This window comes from Nicotiana tabacum, chromosome 7 (genome assembly GCF_000715075.1).
Source record: "Nicotiana tabacum cultivar K326 chromosome 7, ASM71507v2, whole genome shotgun sequence".
In the NCBI taxonomy this organism is placed as follows: domain Eukaryota; kingdom Viridiplantae; phylum Streptophyta; class Magnoliopsida; order Solanales; family Solanaceae; genus Nicotiana; species Nicotiana tabacum.
In genome coordinates this window covers 170,583,343-170,604,109 of record NC_134086.1, presented here as the reverse complement: position 1 = coordinate 170,604,109, position 20,767 = coordinate 170,583,343, and the positions used below count along the sequence as shown (strand labels likewise).

At 38.3% G+C, this 20,767-nt stretch overlaps 1 protein-coding gene across 1 annotated transcript; it reads right to left on the bottom strand.

Moving 5' to 3' along the window:
• Window positions 1-922: 922 nt before the first annotated feature.
• Window positions 923-6,953, bottom strand: LOC107804811 (polyadenylate-binding protein RBP47). The gene is made up of 6 exons (XM_016628745.2): window positions 6,388-6,953; window positions 4,207-4,684; window positions 3,485-3,567; window positions 3,240-3,370; window positions 1,635-1,731; window positions 923-1,314 (listed from the first exon to the last, which is right to left on the bottom strand). Exons 1-6 carry the CDS (start codon window positions 6,715-6,717, stop codon window positions 1,144-1,146), a joined length of 1,290 nt encoding a protein of 429 aa, XP_016484231.1. The 5' UTR covers window positions 6,718-6,953; the 3' UTR covers window positions 923-1,143.
• Between the last annotated feature and the right edge of the window lie 13,814 nt (window positions 6,954-20,767).

Sequence of the window (20,767 nt, the reverse complement as noted above, 5' to 3'; positions counted from 1 at the left end):
AAAAACGGAGAAGAAAATTGGGAAGAGATTGAAAGAAAACCATGTTGCTATCATCGTACAAATACATTACTGCTTCTTATGTGCACCAGCACGTGCGCACGCGCACACACACAGAGGTACTTGAGATTAGGACAAGATGAAGAGATTGAAAACAATAAATGATCGGAGGAATCTACGATGGCTGAGATTTTAACAGAGATTTACTGAGAAAGCGAAGAAAGAAACGGAGGCGAAGGAAGGCGCCAGAATATTTCTTGAAGTTCACACAGAGAAGCGTATCCATTCTTGTACTTTGCAGACACAAAAAATCAACTGATTTCTAAAGTTTAACAAACATAATTTGTTTTCTTGATTTCAATTCATCTCCGGAAAAAAAAATCCCAATTTCATCCATCAAACCCTAACTCGAAAACCTGTAATTAATTCACTCTGTTCTAACGAATTTGAAACAAAAAAGAAGGAGAAAGATATAGAAAACAATAAAATTCATATTAAGTAATAAGAAAAGCACCTGCACAAGTTGAAGAGATGAGGAAGACGAAGATATCTGAAGCTCTGTAAATTGTGATGTACACAAATCGAATAAAACCCACCTCTGTAATAACGTAAATGCTACACGTAGTAGTTGGGTAGATGGAAAAGGCACGTATACAGATAAGCTCAAAAGTCTAACCCTCAAACAAAACTTAAATCACCCATAAGCAAGCATGTCGAAACTCTTTCTCTTCTAAAGAAGAGAATGCTGAACAATGACATAAAGAGAAATCGATTACGAAGGCATTTCTAGTAAGACAGGCAGATCAAACAGGATTGATGAAATGGAGAACTTATGGCGTATGTGGTTCAGCATGAACCTGGCCAGTTGGTTTTGTGAAGTCTATCAAAAAAAAAATTGATGCAGAGACAGAGACAGACAAAGAGATGGAAAAAAGCAGTAGAAAAATCGAAGTTCACCAATCATTCTAAGTTTAGGTTTAACATATCTTGGACTCACTAAGCATAAAATAAATCCAGCTACAAAATTCTCATCAAACACTATATGCTTTAAGCTTATAAGTCAAATATAAATTTGATCCCCCAAAGTAGAAGAAGAGAGAGCAGAGCTATGGCAATCTCTCATTTAGCAGCAGAGTCCACTAGAGATCAGCTAACAGGCTGCTGGTGATTCCCGTATCCATTAGAGGATGCTCCGTAAGCTGCTCCAGTAGCATACATGCCAGAATCCTGATTTTGCGATGCGCCATATCCATATCCTCCATAATTTTGCCTTCCATTATAACCCCCATTCCATTGACTACCAGAATCAGTTCTCATCTGCAAAAGTAGAGAACAAATAAATGGGTTGTAGAAGACATATTTGTACCACAAGGACAAATAAAGGTGAAAGCTTTTGTAGAAAATTAGAGATCATTCTGTGAACGAGGTTGACTTTTGGAAAGGTTGCATTGTAGGACATTTGATCATTTTGGAAAAAGGGTCGAATTTTAAAAGGTCACAGACTGATCAGATCACCTGCCTTGTCATTTAACTGTTCTATTGGGAAAGCAGGCTGATTTCTCTTTTCCCTTTTTAAAAAAATTCTTTTTTGATCAAGACTTGATATTTTCCGTTAAGAATATTCCTGTAGGAAATACCTGCTTGTTTGCTGGACTTCGCCCCCAGGAAAGACGAACTGCCTGCTTGCCAATTATTGCTCCACTTAATTTCTGTATCGCTTCCTGTGCAGAGCTCCTACGGAACATAAATACCCAGAAGGTAGTCAAGCATGCTGCCTTGTTTTTAAATATTACAAAAAAGATCAATTTCACTAATTGCACCAACAAGGTACAGGTATGTACAGCAAAAAGATCTTTTAATCCGTTAAACATGTAGGAATTGGAAAAGTCAGCAAAAAATATTTACATCTTGATTGTACTGCAAGTTGCACAAAGAATATATCATATTCTGTATGCTGCATTTTAAGGCTTCAGTGTAAGACTACTCTATTTTATAAATTAGCAATAACCTAAAAAATTCATGTCTTTTCCCAGTTTAACTGCCTAGGTTTACTACGGTACTCTGGCAGTATGTTCAGTTTTATCTGTTCATAAGATTTGGTTTTCACTAACAATTGTATTCCCTTTCAAGCAAGTTACACGGGACACTTAGGGCAGTTCAAAATTCATGTCTTAACCAAAAAGGGAAAGAGCTCTCATATTCAAAAAAGTTTTTCTTCTACTTACATACACATTTCTACTTTCACTCGGAATCCAAAAGGAAATTTACCATCTAGCAGTGAACCTTGTGGCCCGATGGATAAAGTGAGAGCCCCAATAACTTTTTCATATTGATAAGAAATTCAAAGGCCAGTTGCTAATAGTCTATTGTTGCTCGCACACTAAAGTTAGCAACAGAAGATGGTGGTGATGAGATTTGCTGTGTTAAAGTTACTTTGAAAGAAGGAACTTAATAGAACCTTGCAGAAGGAGCTTACTGAGATAGAAGAAAGGAAAGAAATATATGTGCAAATATAAGAGCAAAAATGAAGCTGAGTTGATAACTGTCAACAGCAAGGAAGAACCAATGCAGTATTGGATGGTTGCGGAAAAAACAAACAAAAAAAGGGTAGATAAAGCAACCAGCTTTACAAATAATAAGTTGGCAGAATGTAAGGTAAAATGATGGACCAATAGGAAACAGACTCTAACTTCACAATCTTATCAAATATAAAAAAATGAGACTCATATTCCGTCAAAAACAGCAATTGCACACAATTTACACAACATTTTATCCTCAGATCATATTTGTGTTCAGTCCTAGGCAACTTTTCAAAAATCAAAAACCAAACCACACATCTTTTTAACTCAATATCTAGGATTAATCCTCCTACTTGTTGCAATTACCTTTCCTTTTTCAGTCGTTCTCTAGCCGAAGGTCTATCGAAAACAGTGTCTCAGCCCTTCCAGGGGTAGGGGTAAGGTTGTGTGCATCTTACCCTCCCAGACCCCACTTGTGGGAAACTACTGGATTTGTTGTTGTTGTTGTTGTATCTAGGATTAATCCATTTATTTAAATGGTACACTATCAAATGAGATTAAATGCTGAAAAATACTGAATTTATCTACCAATCAGTCTCCATGCCTCAATACTCGTAACATCAGTTCTCTCACTCTCAATGTCTCAGACAATGATACACTAATAAAAAGTTCACAGGCTACTTAACTACGTTGATTTTCATGTCAAGCAATATAGCTAATTACCTGTCAGAAAATTGTACAAAACCACATCCTTTTCCAGCAGGTATTTTCACGGAGACCACTTCTCCAAACTGATTAAAGGATTGCCTAAGTTCCTCATCAGTGACTTCAGAATCAAGTCCTCCAACAAAAATCTACCATAAATAAAAGTTAGAAGAAACCAACTATTTTTCTATAAGTATTAGTTGATTAAAGAGTCAAGTAACTAACATATGACCAACACTTCCACAAGAAAAAGAAGCACTTACTGTAGTGTTTGATGAATCACCATCAGACTGGGATCCATGGGTTGCAGCACCATTTGATGCATATCCACCAGATAATATCACAGCTGAACAATTAGAATAAGAAGTTCCGGCCTCAATAGAAAAGTTGAACATGACATTTAAAATATGATGAAACTGCTAGCACATAGGTAAGAATTATCTGGTCACAATAAACTACAAGAAGAAAATCAAGCTCAATAAATCTAGCAAAATTTTGTGCATCCAGGCTTTCTCAATGTTTCGACCATCAATGTATGCACGTTTTGCTACCAATAACTTGTTCAGCCAGGTTACCTATCAAAAAAATACTTGTGCAGCCAGGTTAAAAAAAAATTTACTGCCTTGCTCTAAACAACATATATCACATTATTTTTTTCAAGCATCAATTGGACTAACTTCTGGATTGAAATGGAAAATGATCTGATTCGAATTTTTTTTTATTCGTAGTTTTTTCAATTTTTTGGAAAAGATAAAATTCGAACATTTAAGAAGTAAAAAAAAAAAAAAAAAAAAATATATTCCACAAGATGCAGCAATGTTAAAGAATCTTTAAAACGCTTTGGTGAAAAGTATGTCCATTTGAATCTTGAAAGCAAAAGTCATTTAATATGGATGACAAGATTATAAACAGCATACATTGATGGTCATCTGATGCCACTATATTTAGTTTGCTAAATGGCTTGCCGGGGAACAATATCACGTACCTTGGGAAGAATATTGTTGCTGTGCTGATGGTTTCTTTGGGGTTGCAACACCAATACGCATGGCCCTGCTGGAACAATATACACCATTCATCTCGGTCATGGCCCGAGACCTCTCGCTTTCATCACCAAACCTTACAAAGCCATAGCCTTTTGAGTGGCCTGTGTTTGCATCTACTACTACTTTTGCACCTTTAAGAGATGGATATCTACTAGCAAACGTGTCACGCAACATTGTATCAGTAACATCAGAAGCCAAATCTCCTACAAAAATCGAGAAATCAGAACCAGTTTCTGCACGCTTTTCACCAGTGCTAAAGCCTGCCCAGTTTAAACGGAAGGGTTGCTCTGCACTTGGCATCATAGTGCCATTGTAGCTCTGTAGCACTTTCTCCGCTGCTGCGTGAGTATTGAACTCAACAAATCCATAACGCTCTGATTGACCAGTCTGCTTGTTTCGAATAATTTTCACAGAAATAATCTGCATGACATATGACCCATGGTCAGGTAATGTTACAGAGTGCACGCTTAAATTGCAAACTAATAATCAACTATTGCACTCTATATGAGTAGTGATGTATAAGCTTGAACAAGATACGCTTGAGATAATTTTATTTCAACCACAAAATAAAAGGTTCCCAAGATTACAGTCATAGGAAAGGCTAGGGAATTCTAGAAAAGAAAAGCAAAACTTGCTAGAGTTCTTTAAATGCAGCTGGTCCAATTTCATGTCCATCTCTAATCTCTGTTTTGAGAAAGGATAAGCTTTTTGGCATCCGCATTTACTCCCATTCTCTAGTGTTTTACCAATGAACAAGCTACGATCAAGCTTCTTGCTTCAAGTTTAGTAGCTATAACACTATCACCAACCTCTGCCACAAATAATCTTAAAACAAGAACTACAACTAATACATCAGCTGAGATATTCCCGAAAATTCAAAAACTAAGATATTCTCTCTTCACCGCTTCTCATTCTCTTTCTTCTTTCCTTCACTTCTTCACACTTTTATTTTTTCTATTTTCCCAGAGCTTCATCCTTCCTAGCCATCACGTACCTCCTTGACTTCTTCTTTAAAACATTCTGGCCTTCTTATTATTCTAAGTTCCCTCTAACAATATACTATACACCACACCACCTGAAACAGCTTCCTCTTTCTTTCTGTTTCGTTCTTCGCCTTCTTGCTTCTGACAGCTTCTCCTAGAGACTTGCCATTTTGGGCTTCTTATTCTTCTAGCTGTTTCCTGGTAATAAGAATTCTCACAAAGCTAACAATACTTATGTCTCAATCTAGTTAAATTTATCTTTTTACTGACTCAAATCCCCAAATTCAAACCCAAGGTGAATTGCTACGACAAACTGGATGCCGAGCTAACTACTTGATGATGTCCTTTTAGAATGTACAGTGAGAAGTTAAGGCATGAAAACTGCATTTTTTCTGTATATTTAAATGCATTTAGAATCCTCTTTATCCCCAACATCTTTGTGAGGGGAGATATTTCTAGCTTCACAAAGACACAAACTAGAATACAATATTTGACTCGAAGTTCTCCACAGTCCACACCAAAAGGAAAAATACCCTAAGGAAAATAGAGGTTACAGGATCCGAAGTATTCTTCTTTGAATCTCAGACCGCTGCATTGACTCGGATCTCAGTAAAGGTCAATTCTTGTTCGCAAATAACAGCAAGTTAAATAGGGTGAGTTTCTTCACTTTAACCATGATACACGATTTGACACTTCACATTACTTTTATTTGACTAAAGTCAATAAAGAAATTAATCACGAAAATCAAATACTCCAAACAGCTAACGAACTAGAAATCGATATTTGACCTGGAATCTCCCCTTTTAGATGGCCAAAGGAAAAAAAAAACTAATAAAAATAGAGGCGACACAAGATCCCAAGAATTCTCCTTTGAATCTCAGACCTCTGCATTGACTGAGATCTCCGTAAGGTGAAATCATGTTCGCAACAAATTACAAGTTAAATAGGGTGAGTGAGTTCTTCTTAACTACAATACAGGATTTGGCACTTCACATTACTTATAATTGACTAAAATTAATAAAGCAATGAAATCATGACAATCAAGTACTCAAAACCAGCTGAACAGATATTTAACGAATATACAAGCAGGGAATGCTACGAAACTTGAATGATAGAGATAAATGGAAGAAAAAGGCGAACCTCGCCAGCTTGAGAAAAGCAAGAATGAAGATAACTTTCATCCATCCACTGCTGAAGATCGCCAATCCAGATCGTTTTATTATCTTCAGATGAGCTCTGAATCTGAGTAGGAGACTGCTGCATATTCTGCTGCTGTTGATGTTGCTGATAGTAAGGCATGTATTGCTGACCATACATCATCTGTTGCTGCATCGCCATTGCTGCTGCTGGATACTGCATCGCCATCCATTGCTGCTGATACTGCTGCATCGCCATCCACTGTTGTTGTTGTTGTTGCTGCTGCTGTTGTTGTTGCTGCTGCTGTTGCTGATTCATATCTCCTCCGTTCATTTTTCCCTCCAATTTCACTTATCAATTTTACCACTTCTTCCTCTCTCTCTCTCTGTCTCTCTCTCTAGTTGCTTCACGCTTTTTGCAAGGAAGTTTTAGAGAGAGAGAGAATGAATAATGGGTATCTGGGTCACGAGAGAGAGGAAGAAGAAAAGAGGGAGACTAGAACAGAGTCGGCTTACTATATAACGAAGAGAGATACTATGGAGATCTAGGGTCTCTCTCTCGTGCGTAACGACGTTCAATTTTGACCGTCCGATTGAGAAGCGAGGGCTTGAGGGCGGCCGTTGATGAAGAAATTTAGAGACAAGTTGGTTGTGGGACCAACTGATACGCGGTGGCAAACGTGGGTCCCTTTCTTGTCGTAGCTTTTCTTTGAAGTCAAACATTTATCGGCGGTTCGTGACGGCAACCGTCCATTTCGTACATGATATTTTGAGCTAACGTTAAACTGTTGACAGGAGAAATTTAATCATACTTATTGTGTATTAGCTAATTCAATCAACACTTATTTTCAGAACCGCTGTTAGTACTAAACTACAGTTAATTAACACTTATTTTCACTGCAATTTATTACTAGTACTATTCGGTGAAAACATAGGATCCAGACAGTTTTTGCCGTTGAGTGGTATTTTGTATGCATGTTCATGGCCAGCATGTCGTCGCGCGTGAGCACATGCTGGTCTTTTGTCCATGTTGACGTGTGAAGATGCGCTGGATTTTACAACTCCGTTCCGTTGTTTTCACGGTTTGGCTTGTGCTCAAAACGGAGTTCAGAATAAGTCTCTTGTTGAAATATTTTTTTCAATTATAGTACTAGATCTTCTGAATTATTATTGCAACTTGGAAATATAAACTTGTCGATTTTGTCCTCGAAAAGAACTGCACAGTCAAAGACATCATCTCATTGGTGTACATTGGATCTAATGGGGGTTCACATTTTCTTCTCAAAAATAGAAAAGTATATATTCGTCAAAAGATAAGGTAACATTTTAGCAACTTATTAGCTTTCTGATTGTATGTAGTAAAAAAATTTATCTTTCTAAGATTGTTGATTCCTTTACGGTCCGTACAAAATAACAACAACAACCTAGTAAAATTCCACAAGTGAAGTCTAGGGAGGGTAGTGTGTATGCAGACCTTACCCCTACTCTGAAGGAGTAGAGAGGCTGCATCCAATAGACCATCGGCTCAAGAAGATGATCAATACAAAGAATAATTATAAGCTCGTTGGCTCTTATTATCAGTTTAAAGCTCATGAGACTCGTATATTTCATTTATGGAGATAAAAAAAATACCTTAGGAAACCAAGGGAGACGATTCATTTAATTGTCTTATTTACTAGGGAAGAATATAACTGTATAGGTCAAAATTTGACCACAGTAGTCGACTCAGTCGGGATCCCGCCTAAGTGGCGGGATAGCGGGAGACATCACGACCTACTTCAGTCCATGCACCTACAGTGTACGTTAAGTTAAAAACAATACTCAAGTAACAACAAAAAATGTCGCAGTGTGAAGGCACATCGGCCAAAGAATATAGCAAGGGTCCCAGAACTATTTATAGAGGGGGAATTCTCGAAGAGATGGGGGCTTTTTTTTCTCTCTTTGCTTTCTCATGTAATTTCTTTCCAGAAAAGGATGCGAAATGAATCATCCTCTCTGTCTCATGAAAAAAGAAATGATAAACATTAATAAAGATTGATAGCTCTTATTTTATTTTACTCCTTATTTTCTGATTCATTTTCAGATCTGGAGTTTATTACGCTTGACTAAGATTTACCTCATCATTATCATTAATTGCTTTAATCAAAAAGGTTTTGATATCTTTTGGTCAAACAATTTGGCGCTGTCTATGGGGATTTCTTAGTCAAATTTCCTAGTCTCTTCCAGATAAAAAACCGGAAACATAATCACCCACCAAAAAGAGCGGTAAGTAAATCTCACGTGCTAATCTAGATCATGATGCTACATACACGCAGAAGTTACAACCAACATCCTCCCCCACACATCGGGCAGTCCATGAACAAGCTAAGGCGAGCCCAACCCACGCGGAGCTAGAGCATAAAAAAGAGGGGGGGAAAGAGCTGAATACGGCCATCGAATTTAGAAACCACCACCCATCAACCATTTAAACGCCAAGAAAAGCGAGCAACACTATAAATCTACCCTCATCACCGACTCATCGGATCGGAGTAAGGAAAATATCATTTTGGCTCACCTTCTGTTGTTTGCTTAAACAGGAACACAAGCGTCGCGCGGGCAAGCGAGCAAAGGAACATCTCAACTAGGGAATGGAAAACTACTACAAAATAACCAAAATATCGTCCACCTGACACTTCAACGTCTAGAAAATGACGTCCATTAAATCGTATTCTCTCTCCCTCACCCAGATGTTGTCCCAATGGGGTTTTCCCGAGGAGTTTTGGATCGAGTCGATGAGGGGGACGTCACCGAGTTCAAAGTATAATTCATCGTCCCGCCTGCCAATGACATCTCCAGACCGGAAAGCGAAAAGACTAGACAGGGAAACTCCAATATATGCATGAAACGAACGTGAGCAAAATAACAACGTTTTATACCCTTCAGCATTACACTCTCTGATGCAAATAAAATCAAGGAAATCGTGACTCACCCAAGAAACACAGAGGTTGAGCAAAACTAGGACTCCTCCAGAGGATACCCGAAACTCTCCAAAAAAAACTAGGACTCCTCCAGAGGATACCCGAAACTCTCCACAAAACAAACTAGGACTTATAGCGGGTTAACATTTCGATGAAAGTTAGAAATAACACACTTAAGGCCAAGGGCCATCGTCAGAGAGAAGAGTTCGACCCAGCTCCAAAGAGAAGAGTTCTACCTCGATTAAATAACGACGGGTTAACATTTCGACGAATGTTCAAAATAACACCCTTAAGGCCAAGGGCCATCATCAAAGAGGAAGAGTTCGACCTAGCTCGAACAACGACGGGTTATCGTTTCGATGAAAGTTTGAAATAACATCCCTAAGGCCAAGGGCCATCGCCAAAGAAAAGAGTTCGACCTCGATCGAACAACGATGAGTTAACATTTTGATGAAAGTTTGAAATAACACCCTTAAGTCCAAGGGCCATCGCCAAATAGAAGAGTTCAACCTCGATCGAACAACGACGGGTTAACATTTTGATGAAAGTTCGAAATAACACCCTTAAGGCCAAGGGCCATCGTCAGAGAGAAGAGTTCGATCTAGCTCGAACAACGACGGGTTAACATTTCGACAAAAGTTCAAAGTAACACCTTAAGGCCAAGGGCCATCGCCAAAGAGAAGAGTTCAATCTCGATCCAACAAACGACGGGTTAACATTTCGATGAAAGTTCGAAGTAACACCCTTAAGGCCAAGGGCCATCGTCAAAGAGAAGAGTTTGACCTAGCTCGAACAACGACGGGTTAACATTTCGATGAAAGTTAGAAATAACACCCTTAAGGCCAAGGGCCATCGTCAGAGAGAAGAGTTCGACCCAGCTCGAACAACGACGGGTTAACATTTCGATGAAAGTTTGAAATAACACCCTTAAGGCCAAGGGCCATCGCCAAAGAGAAGAGTTCTACCTCGATTAAATAACGACAGGTTAACATTTCGACGAAAGTTCGAATAACACCCTTAAGGCCAAGGGCCATTATCAAAGAGGAAGAGTTCGACCTAGCTCGAACAACGACGGGTTAACGTTTTGATGAAAGTTCGAAATAACACCCTTGAGGCCAAGGGTCATCGCCAAAGAGAAGAGTTCGACCTCGATCGAACAACGATGGGTTAACATTTCGATGAAAGTTTGAAATAATACCCTTAAGGCCTAGGGCCATCGCCAAAGAGAAGAGTTCGCCCTCAATCGAACAACGACAGGTTAACATTTCGATGAAAGTTTGAAATAATACCCTTAAGGCCAAGGGCCATCGTCAGAGAGAAGAGTTTGACCTAGCTCGAACAACGACGGGTTAACATTTCGACGAAAGTTCAAAATAACACCCTTAAGGCCAAGGGTCATCGTCAAGGGGGAAGAGTTCGACCTAGTTCGAACAATGACGGGTTAACATTTCGATGAAAGTTCGAAATAACACCCTTAAGGCTAAGGGCCATCGCCAAAGAGAAGAGTTCGACCTCGATCAAACAATGACGGGTTAACATTTTGATGAAAGTTCGAAATAACACCCTTAAGGCTAAGGGCCATCGCAAAAGAAAAGAGTTCGACCTCGATCGAACAACGACGGGTTAACATTTCGATGAAAGTTCGAAATAACACCCTTAAGGCTAAGGGCCATCATCAGAGAGAAGAGTTTGACCTCGATCGAACAACGACGGGCTAACATTTCGATGAAAGATCGAAATAACACCCTTAAGGCCAAGAGCCATCGCCAGAGAGAAAAGTTTGGCCTCGATCGAATAACGACGGGTTAACATTTTGACAAAAGCTCAAAATAACATCCATAAGGCCAAGGGCCATCCCCACAAAGAAAAGTTCTACCTAGATCGAATAATAATGGGTTAACATTTCGACAAAAGATCGAAATAACACCCTTAAGGCCAAGAGCCATCGCCAGAGAGAAAAGTTCGACCTCGATCGAATAACGACGGGTTAACATTTCGACAAAAGCTTGAAATAACATCCATAAGGCCAAGGTCCATTGCCACAAAGAAAAGTTCGACCTCGATCGAATCATAATGGGTTAACATTTCGATGACAGTTCGACATAACACCCCTACGGCCAATGGCCATTGCGAAAAGGAAAAGCAACTTTGCCCAAACCAACGATAGTTTGGTCCCACTCGGACGACCCAAGTCATGAATAACTTCGTCCAAAATAATGAATACATTATATAATCTCGTTCTGAATCAAGAGCGAATCTGCTCAAAGCAATAAGTCACCTATCGACCTCGCCCAAATAGGCTGATCAAACAGGACTCTATTCGGACTCACACGACGAAGTCTTACTCAGCCCGGCTGAGATTAAATTCCCTAAAAATCAGGAATTCACCATATGGAAATCTAAAATTTCATGCCAAAGTTATGTAAAGCAAAAGAAAGAGAAGTGCGAAAGACATACACCGATGAAGACTTCTTTTTATTTAAAGCAGTTGTGCAAATAGTTGCAGATCACACACGGCTAAAACCGGGCAAGTCCAAAGGAAAATATAACAACAGAAAATACAAAAAAAACAACTCTTTCACTCGGTGTCATCACCGCCATCCTCCTCATCACCATCTTCAGGAAATCCCTATTCAGCATCAACATCCTCGTCGGCCTTCGGTGTCGTAGGATCATATCCACAGTTAACATGAGCCGCTCGTACCTTCACTTGCGCTCCTTCATATGCAGCCTTAGAAATATTGCATGCTTCCCACAAACTCTTATATATGTCCTGCTAGGCTTCGGCATGTACCCAGAGCTAGTGCAGATGACGGGAAACAACGACGAAGGCAGATTTGACTTGGGCCAATAATTGCGCCTTCTCGGCCTCAAGAGCAGCGACCCGGTCCCCCAAAGTTGAAGCTTCCTGGTCGATTTCACCAATACGTTCTTCGAGCCTCACCTCCCTAAGCGTCATCGTCACCTTCTTAGATTCCTTCTCATATTGAAGGACGCGGATAGTGTCCTCTAAAGCCGCCTCCCTCGCTGAAGCCGACGCCCAAGCACTCTCGATATTTTCCAACTCGAAAACCTTTCTCTCCAGCTCGGCTAACTTTCCCATCCATTCCGCACTCATCGCTTCGACCCTAACGGCATTCTGATCCATCTTGGATTGCATCGACCGCACTTTTGCCTGAATATGCTCACACTCTACAGCAACCCCTTTACCCAATTCAAGTTCTTCTTCCTTTACACGAAGTTGCTCCTCGAGCTCGCTACTCCTGCGAATAGCCTACATCAGCTCCTGATCCCTCCTCTCCAGTTCCTTACTTAGGGATCGATCACTTGCATTCGCCCTCAGCTGCTTGTGCATCTCATGACACTTGTTGCGGTAGTGCCGATACTTCTCCAACATCGTCAGGAAAATTTTGGCCCGAGTGTCGGCCCTACAAGCACTCTCAATCTCCACCATGTACGTCTGAAAAATGAAAAAATTGGTTGAGGCCAAGGTCGCCAAAGATGAAAAAAACATAAAAGAAAGGAAATACTTACCCTCAGGCCCATAGCGGCCACTTCATGCATCAAATCAACATCACGAACGTCCCGGAGAGCCTCGCTCTCGGCGGCAGAACATAAAAGGTCAAACTACGGTACCGGGTCTTCCGTATCCCCTATGAGGTTAATATCCGACGAGATTTCAAGTATACGGGATGGGCCTCCCGCATGTACCGTCGTACGAGTAAGGACCTCTTAAAATATCTTGACATCATCAGGATTAAGATCATACTCAGATTCATCGTCATCGACCACAGCGCCTTTTCCCCTCTTCTCAGAAGATGAAGGCCCGCCCAAAGTAACAATAGTGGCCTCGGGACTTCGACTCCCCCTTGCAGCAGTCTATTAGTCACTTAAAACGGTCGGAGTCTCTGTCGATAGGTTGGTCACGATGACCGGCTCTACCTTTGCAGAAAGGTTAGCATCGTTCCCCGTCTCAGACTCCATCAAGGGGATGCCTCCCTCTAAATATACCACGGCTGATGGAGCCGTTTCGGACTCCACTCGTCGTCTCTTTGACGACCCCTCACCATCCTCAGCACGGGAAGACTCCCCCGTTGGGCAGATAGTAGAAGTCGGAGCCCCAGATTGAGGAACAATTTTCGTGCATAAGGCTACAGCCGCATATTCAACTTGATCAGCCCTCGCCGTAAGACGGGCAGCAGGCCTCGGCCGAGCAGAGGATGCGGCTGACGAAATGCAAGTGGAGGATCCCCCACCCTTCGCACTCTCCCTACTAACGATAAATGTCATATAAGCAACAAAGCCGAATTGCAAAGTGGAAAACAGAGACTGCGGTAAAACTACTTACCAGTAAGGGGCTTTTAGCGCCCTGAAATTTTTTGAAGTATTTAAGTGCTATTAAGAAAGTTGATGTGTGCTAATTATATTATTTTGTATGCAGACGAGGACTATTAATATGATGGATATTAATTTAATATGATAATAAGTGTACGAGGTATATTATAAGTAATGTGGGGTCTAAGGATAGCCCTAAGTCCAAGTCAAATTGGAAATTACATGGTAGACTAAAGTTCCAAATAAGTACGCACAAGACCTAACTTTGGACGAGCATATATACATATATATAAAGATTTATGTGATGTACAACCTATCAAATGAAAGGTCTTTGAGTCTAGTTTCTAACTCTTCAAACCGTTTGTCATTCGGATCTTCCTACAAGAAGTTATGACCAAATTACCAAAAGCTGGCGGAGGAGCTTGCGGATGCGACGCGTCCGAAAGAAAGGCTGGCAGTGAAGTGCTGCCATAGCGTCCAGATCGAGTCCGAAGCCCAAAAATCTGGGCCTATAAATACCAAGTCGGGGGCGAGAGTATTTTGAGTGTTGGAGGTTAGGGTTCTTGAGGTGAAGGGGCGATTTTGTGCTCAAATCAAGTCCAAATCAACCGAGGTAAGTTTTTAATGATGTTTTGAGTTGATAAGTTTTTAATGATGTTTTGAGTTGATATTAATCAATATACATGAGTTCTAACATCATTCTAACATCCGATATATTTCATCATCAAATCTTCAATAACATAAAAATCACCAAAGTTATGATTTTTCAAGATTGATCTACTAGAGGTAATTCCAATGCTTCAAACTCGTTTATTATGAGTAGTTAGAAGTATTTGAAGTATTTGTTACAAGTTTTATTGGTTTAAAAATTGGATTATAAAAATCTAGTTCATGACATGAATAGTACTTTTGAGAAAATAAGAGAGAAGATGAATGGTGAATCTTGGCGATGAAATTGGTCGAATACAAAGAACCTATGGAATTATTTGTTAGCAACAGATGGAAGTGATCAACTAAGTAATCATCCGAATTATATATTGTGCAAGTTTTGATTATGGAAGATGATGAATAGTAACTTGTGACATTGAACAATGGATATAGTAACATTAATGACTTCGAATGGGTATTAAAATACAAGATGAAATTGAATGGTCTAGCTTATAAATTTATTTGGCAATTTGAGTTGTTGGAGGCTTGTAGCCACATTATGAACCATATATGGATATTGCTTAATATCTTAGGTCATATTTTGATGTAATTAGGATATCTGATTGTAGATATCAACTTGTTGGTGAAGTTGAGATTTTTAATCAACAATGGAATGATGGAAGAAGGTTGAAAGCTTGTGAATGTTAATAAAGTGAAAGTGAGGTAAGTTGATTAAAACTTACTCTTCTTGAGGGACTTTCTCTCAAAGCATATTTCAAGTTAATACTTAAGTTGTTTACAAATGTGCTTTCGTGCTTGTGGAGACGAACAAGTACGGATGTCTCCATATACTAATACTATGTTGCATATGTAGTGTCATGCCGTTTTGTAAAATTTTATTTTAAATCTTGTTGGCAAAATGACACTCAGGGTAGATGTTATAAGTTTTTATCACGTATTGACAAGAATATACATATTTGAGTGTTAGAGATAAGTTTTCATGGAAAGTATTTCTTTTGGAGTTTGATGTTAAATTGCTAAAGGCTTTAGCATGAAAAAGGTTGTTTATTAAAGTTTTGTTCAAATGATTTGGAGTTTCTATAAATGCTATGATTTGATAAAAGAAATAGATCCTTTGAAGCTACCATGTTATGAATCTATTTTTGAAGTATCAAATATTTTGGGAGTTACTTGTGTTCACCGAGATAGACTTCGGATATATTGTGTTCTTCGTCATGAAACTACACGTGTCGGTGTAGGCGTAGATGGCCACTTTGTGGTATAGACTACGGCAGAGTGCTCTCCCTCGAGAGAGTACTATTTTGTGCTATTATTAGCATGGCTGAGTCAATTCGTACGGCACTACGATGAGACGACCAGATCAAGTAGGGTATACGATACTTGTCGCTAGGTACATAACCTAGTCAACCTTCTTATGTCGATGATGGTATAGTACTCCCAGTGAAAGGTAAGGATGATTTTCTTATGTTTAGGCCTACGGAGCTGAAAGCAATTTCGATGACTTAAAGTATATGAAATGATTTTGTACGATTTATCCAAAATCTTGGATTGATGTAAATAATTTAAAAGTTTATATTGTGAGTTATATTCACTTGGTTGTTATTTAAAATAACAAGGGTCATGAATTGATAAAATTTCTTATCGTTTTATATCAAATATTGGTATCATTTTATAAAGTTTGTCCCAAGAACTTAAGTAGAGAGAGTCTATGACACTTATCGAGTACTGATGTGGTGTACTCAGCCCTTTGGGTCCCCCTCCAGGGCCCTGCTTACTTTACATGTTTCAGGATGATGTATGATACGTGGCATGCGGTCAGGCCAGGATGAGTCTCTTTTCGAGGTATTATGAAGCACCACTTTCATTTCGTGGTAGCTATCATGTTCTTTCTTATTTTATTTTGTTGGAATTACTCCAACTGTTGGTTCAATTCTTTGGTATAGAGGCTCCATGGATAGTTTTGAAAGGTTGTAGTAACGGGGTTGTACATGACATTCATGAAAATATAATTATTTTACTTAGTCTCATTGTTATTATCATGAAAGGTGTTATGTGTGATTTTGAATTGGAAAATATTTTATCATTTAACTTGAAAAATGTACATGATTTTGAAGGAGATTCTGCAGATAAATTGATTTTCATGCATATGATTTGGGTGCATCATATGGGTTGGTTCACTCAGGTCGGGTAGTGTGTCGGGTGCCGGTCACGTAAATTTGGGTCGTGACGAACTTGGTATCAGAGCACTAGGTTCTAAGTCGAGTCCGAGGAAGTCTACGGAGCCATGTCAAGTAGAGTCCCTCTTATTGGTGTGTTGCCGGCCACACTTATATCGGGGAGGCTACAACGACATCTAGGGTGTTTCATTTTTTTCATACTCCAGATCGTGTGTTTGTGCTTGAAGTGAGAGTACGGATTTTTGATCGTATTAATTACCTATTATGGAAGATATAGAGGTAACGAGAATAATGTTCAAGGTTCAAGTTACAATACAAGATGTTTGGGCTAATAGCGAGAAAGTGTCAGATTTGTTCAAAATTAGAGGATAAATTTAGAATAGATTGGGAATGAGATAGTCAACACGTATGACTTTGGTGAATAAGAATTATCAGTCAAATACTGAGAAATCATGGAAGAAATAAGGTGATGATATCAACTAGTATTGACAGGATGGTGTCCTGAATTATAAAGGATTTTACTAAAGGATGCGAATAAGGGCACCTATGTTAGACCCTAGATTTCAATTTAAGATTGTTGGTCAAGATGTTGGAGCGACTGTTTACTATGGTAACACCAATAATGATTTAAAGAAAGCTACAAAAAAAAGTGTAAATGAAGATGTTGCATCTTAAACTATCATGACAAGATATAGAGAGGTGATATGGATCTAATTGATAAGTCGATGTGAATCAGTCAAATTTGTGGTAAACATAGTATGACTCATAAGGAGTACGACGTAGTTAAGACAGTGTCAATAATGGCCAAAGACACATTCCCAAAGGAAAAAGAACTAGGCTTTCTTGATTATCCAGAAAAAGGAATAATATTATATGAGGGAGATGACCCTTAATTATACTAGAGATCGGGTTTCCTCTAAGCATGGTAGGTTATCATCATGATTGTGTCATATGTAATAGAAGTGACGCACAAGAAACAAAGTTCCACGTGTAAGTAAGAGTTGAGGATGGACGAAGAATGTCATATGTAAAAGATGAGCATGACAACTTCGAGTTCCTACAGATGATGGATGTGATACAAGTAAAAGTCAACCTCTAATTATGCATGCCAAGGCATGGGAGGATAAAGTATGCTAACTTAAATGGATAAGCGTGAAAATATTAAGGCATGAGATGCACAAAAGGCGTAATCTTGAAGCTTATAAGGAGCAATATAGGTTGTTAGAGAAGCAAAAAAAATTAATATGGAATATTAATCTTGAGTTTTTCTAATCTAGGTATGTTTTATTTTATTCTGTTGAAATGATGAAAAATTGAGAATTTTCAAGAATAATCTCAAAGCAACTCTGTATATGCCCAATATTGGAGGAGCAGTTAACTTGTGAGTGAACGGATCCTTATGATTTAAGAAGAATAAATATTGAAATGGCTCATGGGCTACGTTAAAGTTGTTGGAAAGTTATACATATAATGTGTACGACGTAAGGCTCAAAAATAAAAATTGAAAACGGTGATGGTACGGATTTGGAGATTGAGAAATCACAAGAATTTTAAGTCTACATGATAATATGTCATAAATCCCTAACATGATATGTATGGACAAGGTCAATGATACCATGAAGAATGGAAAAATATGCAAGTATATATTTATCATATGAAACGTGTTGATGTAAATATGTGGAATGAGCTATGGCCAAAGAGTTCGCATTATGATGTAGACATGAGGTATTTATTATAAGCATTAGCCTACTCGGTAGAATACCATTAAAATAAAGTTATATAATGATATGTGGATTTAGCCTAAGGGATTCACACCAGTTTAACGCACTTAAGCGTGAGATGAGAGGCGCAAGGCTGTTGTAGTTGCTAGCACTATATTATAGCATGGATTGAAGGGCGAAATATTATAAGAGATCTCAACAACAGAGTGAATATGAAGGAGTGAAATGGTAACTATAATGATGTCGTAAGGGCAGCAAATAATGACCCTTAGCAATATATGTTGCAACTAGTAGCGACGTGATACTTGGATACGAAAATGAACAAAGAAAGTTCCTATGAGTGTAACCAATCTACCCTATTATCCGAATAATGAGAATATCAGCATAATGTTGAAATAAAAGTCAATGTACGATGAAAGACTAAAGCGCTAAAATATAGATTTCTAATTGGGAGGGATAAATAACCTATTGTAGTGGGTGAACAAATTAATTGTCAATGAAAGTTCTATATGAGATATAAGTTTAATATTGACTTCGAGTAGCAAGTAAGAGTTTGTATTGGGTTTACTCCTAAGTGGGTGAGCATCGGAACAAAAAGGATTCACTTTAAAGATAATGGTTTGAGAAATAAGATATTTTATTTACTAGAGTCAAGATGAAGAAAAAACATTCGGTAACTTCATCACGGAATGAGTACAATTCCATAAAGTTTTTGTTGGGATTCGAAGACTCATTACAAGCAATAGTTACGATGTTCTACATTAAGGATATTAAAAGTTATATATGATAGTCAAGGATTTAATGGGCAACTCGAATGAATTCCCACAACTTTGGGGGCATGTGCGAGTTGAATTAAATTCAAGCATTGGCGGAGAATAAGAAAATACTTTAAATTGTACATGGGATTAAGTGGAATAAGAGGGTATTTTAATGTGTGCACACTTTAGCACGAGATGAAATAGAAAAGGGTAATGTAATGCGCATTTATGAATGAGAAAAGACTCTCCTATATAAAAATAAAATATGCCAGTAAAGGGCATGGGTTCAAGGAAGAGCACTAATATTAAAAGCGCGCAAGTACCATCATGATAAAAGTGACTCTCGACTGTTGAAAGCTTATGGGCTACGGTAGCATGTCTATGGTGCGTATGAAAATAAATTCAATCCCAAGTTTTCGGTAGAAAAATACCACCAGATACTCAATGGGGTCAATGAATTGTTAAGAGTTAAGAAATAAAACTAGAATGCGGATGTCCACGATTAGGTGGAAACTGGTATCATGAAATCGAATGAAGTGAGTTGAATTGCTTTTAGAGTAAACTTGTTGGTAATAACAGTTATCAAGTTATGAATCTAGCATGAGATCTAAAGGTATGAGCAAAAGTAGGGGTATTAAATTACTATATGATGGATAAATCTGAGGCAAATATCTTATTAATCTTTGGGAGGAATAAAAGGATATTACTAAATAATTTTGATGATAGAGAATATTAAAAGTCTTAAGTGGAAAAACTTTTCCTGGAAGCAGGACTCAAAGGAGCAACAAACTAATTTGAAAGTATTAGTTATAAGAAAATTTCGAGACTATGAGTAGGAATGGATAAGTTTACAGATACCAAGTGGGCAATATAAATTTGCTCTCACCAAGCTTGAGCCATAGCTTTGAGAAATTTGAGAATTTAGGCAACATGAAAATATGAAATTCTACGTTATTAAAATTTTTTTTAAGGACGTCCAATCACAAAGAGATTTTTGGTTTATTTGAAGATACTTTTCAGGTACAGCTTGACGCATGCATGATTAAAGAAAATGCATGCATGTATAATAATGATGTGGGAGCTATGTGTAGTAGCTATTATTGATATTGAGTGCTATTTATATATGTCACTAGTTAAGAGTTTTAAAGGTTTACATTTGATGCACTTATGGTATATTTACGGCCGAGTGGAGTCAAGATGGTACATTATATTGTGTATTATTAGTTGTTGAGCGATATTGTTATTGGTGCCCGTGTGGGGGCTTGTTCTGGATAGGTTAAAGTTTTTTTGGATAGTTCTAGTTATATGGGAAACTCTGCCAAAAATTTTAGTCACAAGCTCCTATGCATAATGGTTGGAGGTAATGGATGGTAACTCTATTATTAGAAGTGACTTGTAAAACATTCGAGGACGAATGTTCTTAATGGGGGAGAATGTAGCACCCCAGAAAATTTTGAAGTACTTAAGTGCTATTAAGAAAGTTGATGTGTGCTAATTATATTATTTTGTATGCAGAAGAGAACTATTAATATGATGGATATTAATTTAATATGATAATAAGTGTACGAGGTATATTATAAGTGATGTGGGGTCTAAGATAGCCCTAAGTCCAAGACAAATTGGAAATTACATGGTAGACTAAAGTTCCAAATAAGTACGCACAAGACCTAACTTTGAACAAGCATATTTACATATATATAAAGAGTTATGTGATGGGAAACCTATCAAATGATAGGTCTTTGAGTCTAGTTTCTAACTCTTTAAACC

What these genes read in the sequence shown, in the direction of transcription:
- LOC107804811 (XM_016628745.2), bottom strand. Translation starts at nt 6,717, where the DNA reads ATGAACGGAGGAGATATGAATCAGCAACAGCAGCAGCAACAACAACAG. An exon ending in GCTTTTCTCAAGCTGGCGAG is followed by an intron (nt 4,685 to 6,387) that starts GTTCGCCTTTTT and finishes TATGTCATGCAG; the next exon opens with ATTATTTCTGTGAAAATTAT. An exon ending in GAAGTCCAGCAAACAAGCAG is followed by an intron (nt 1,315 to 1,634) that starts GTATTTCCTACA and finishes CTACTTTTGCAG; the next exon opens with ATGAGAACTGATTCTGGTAG.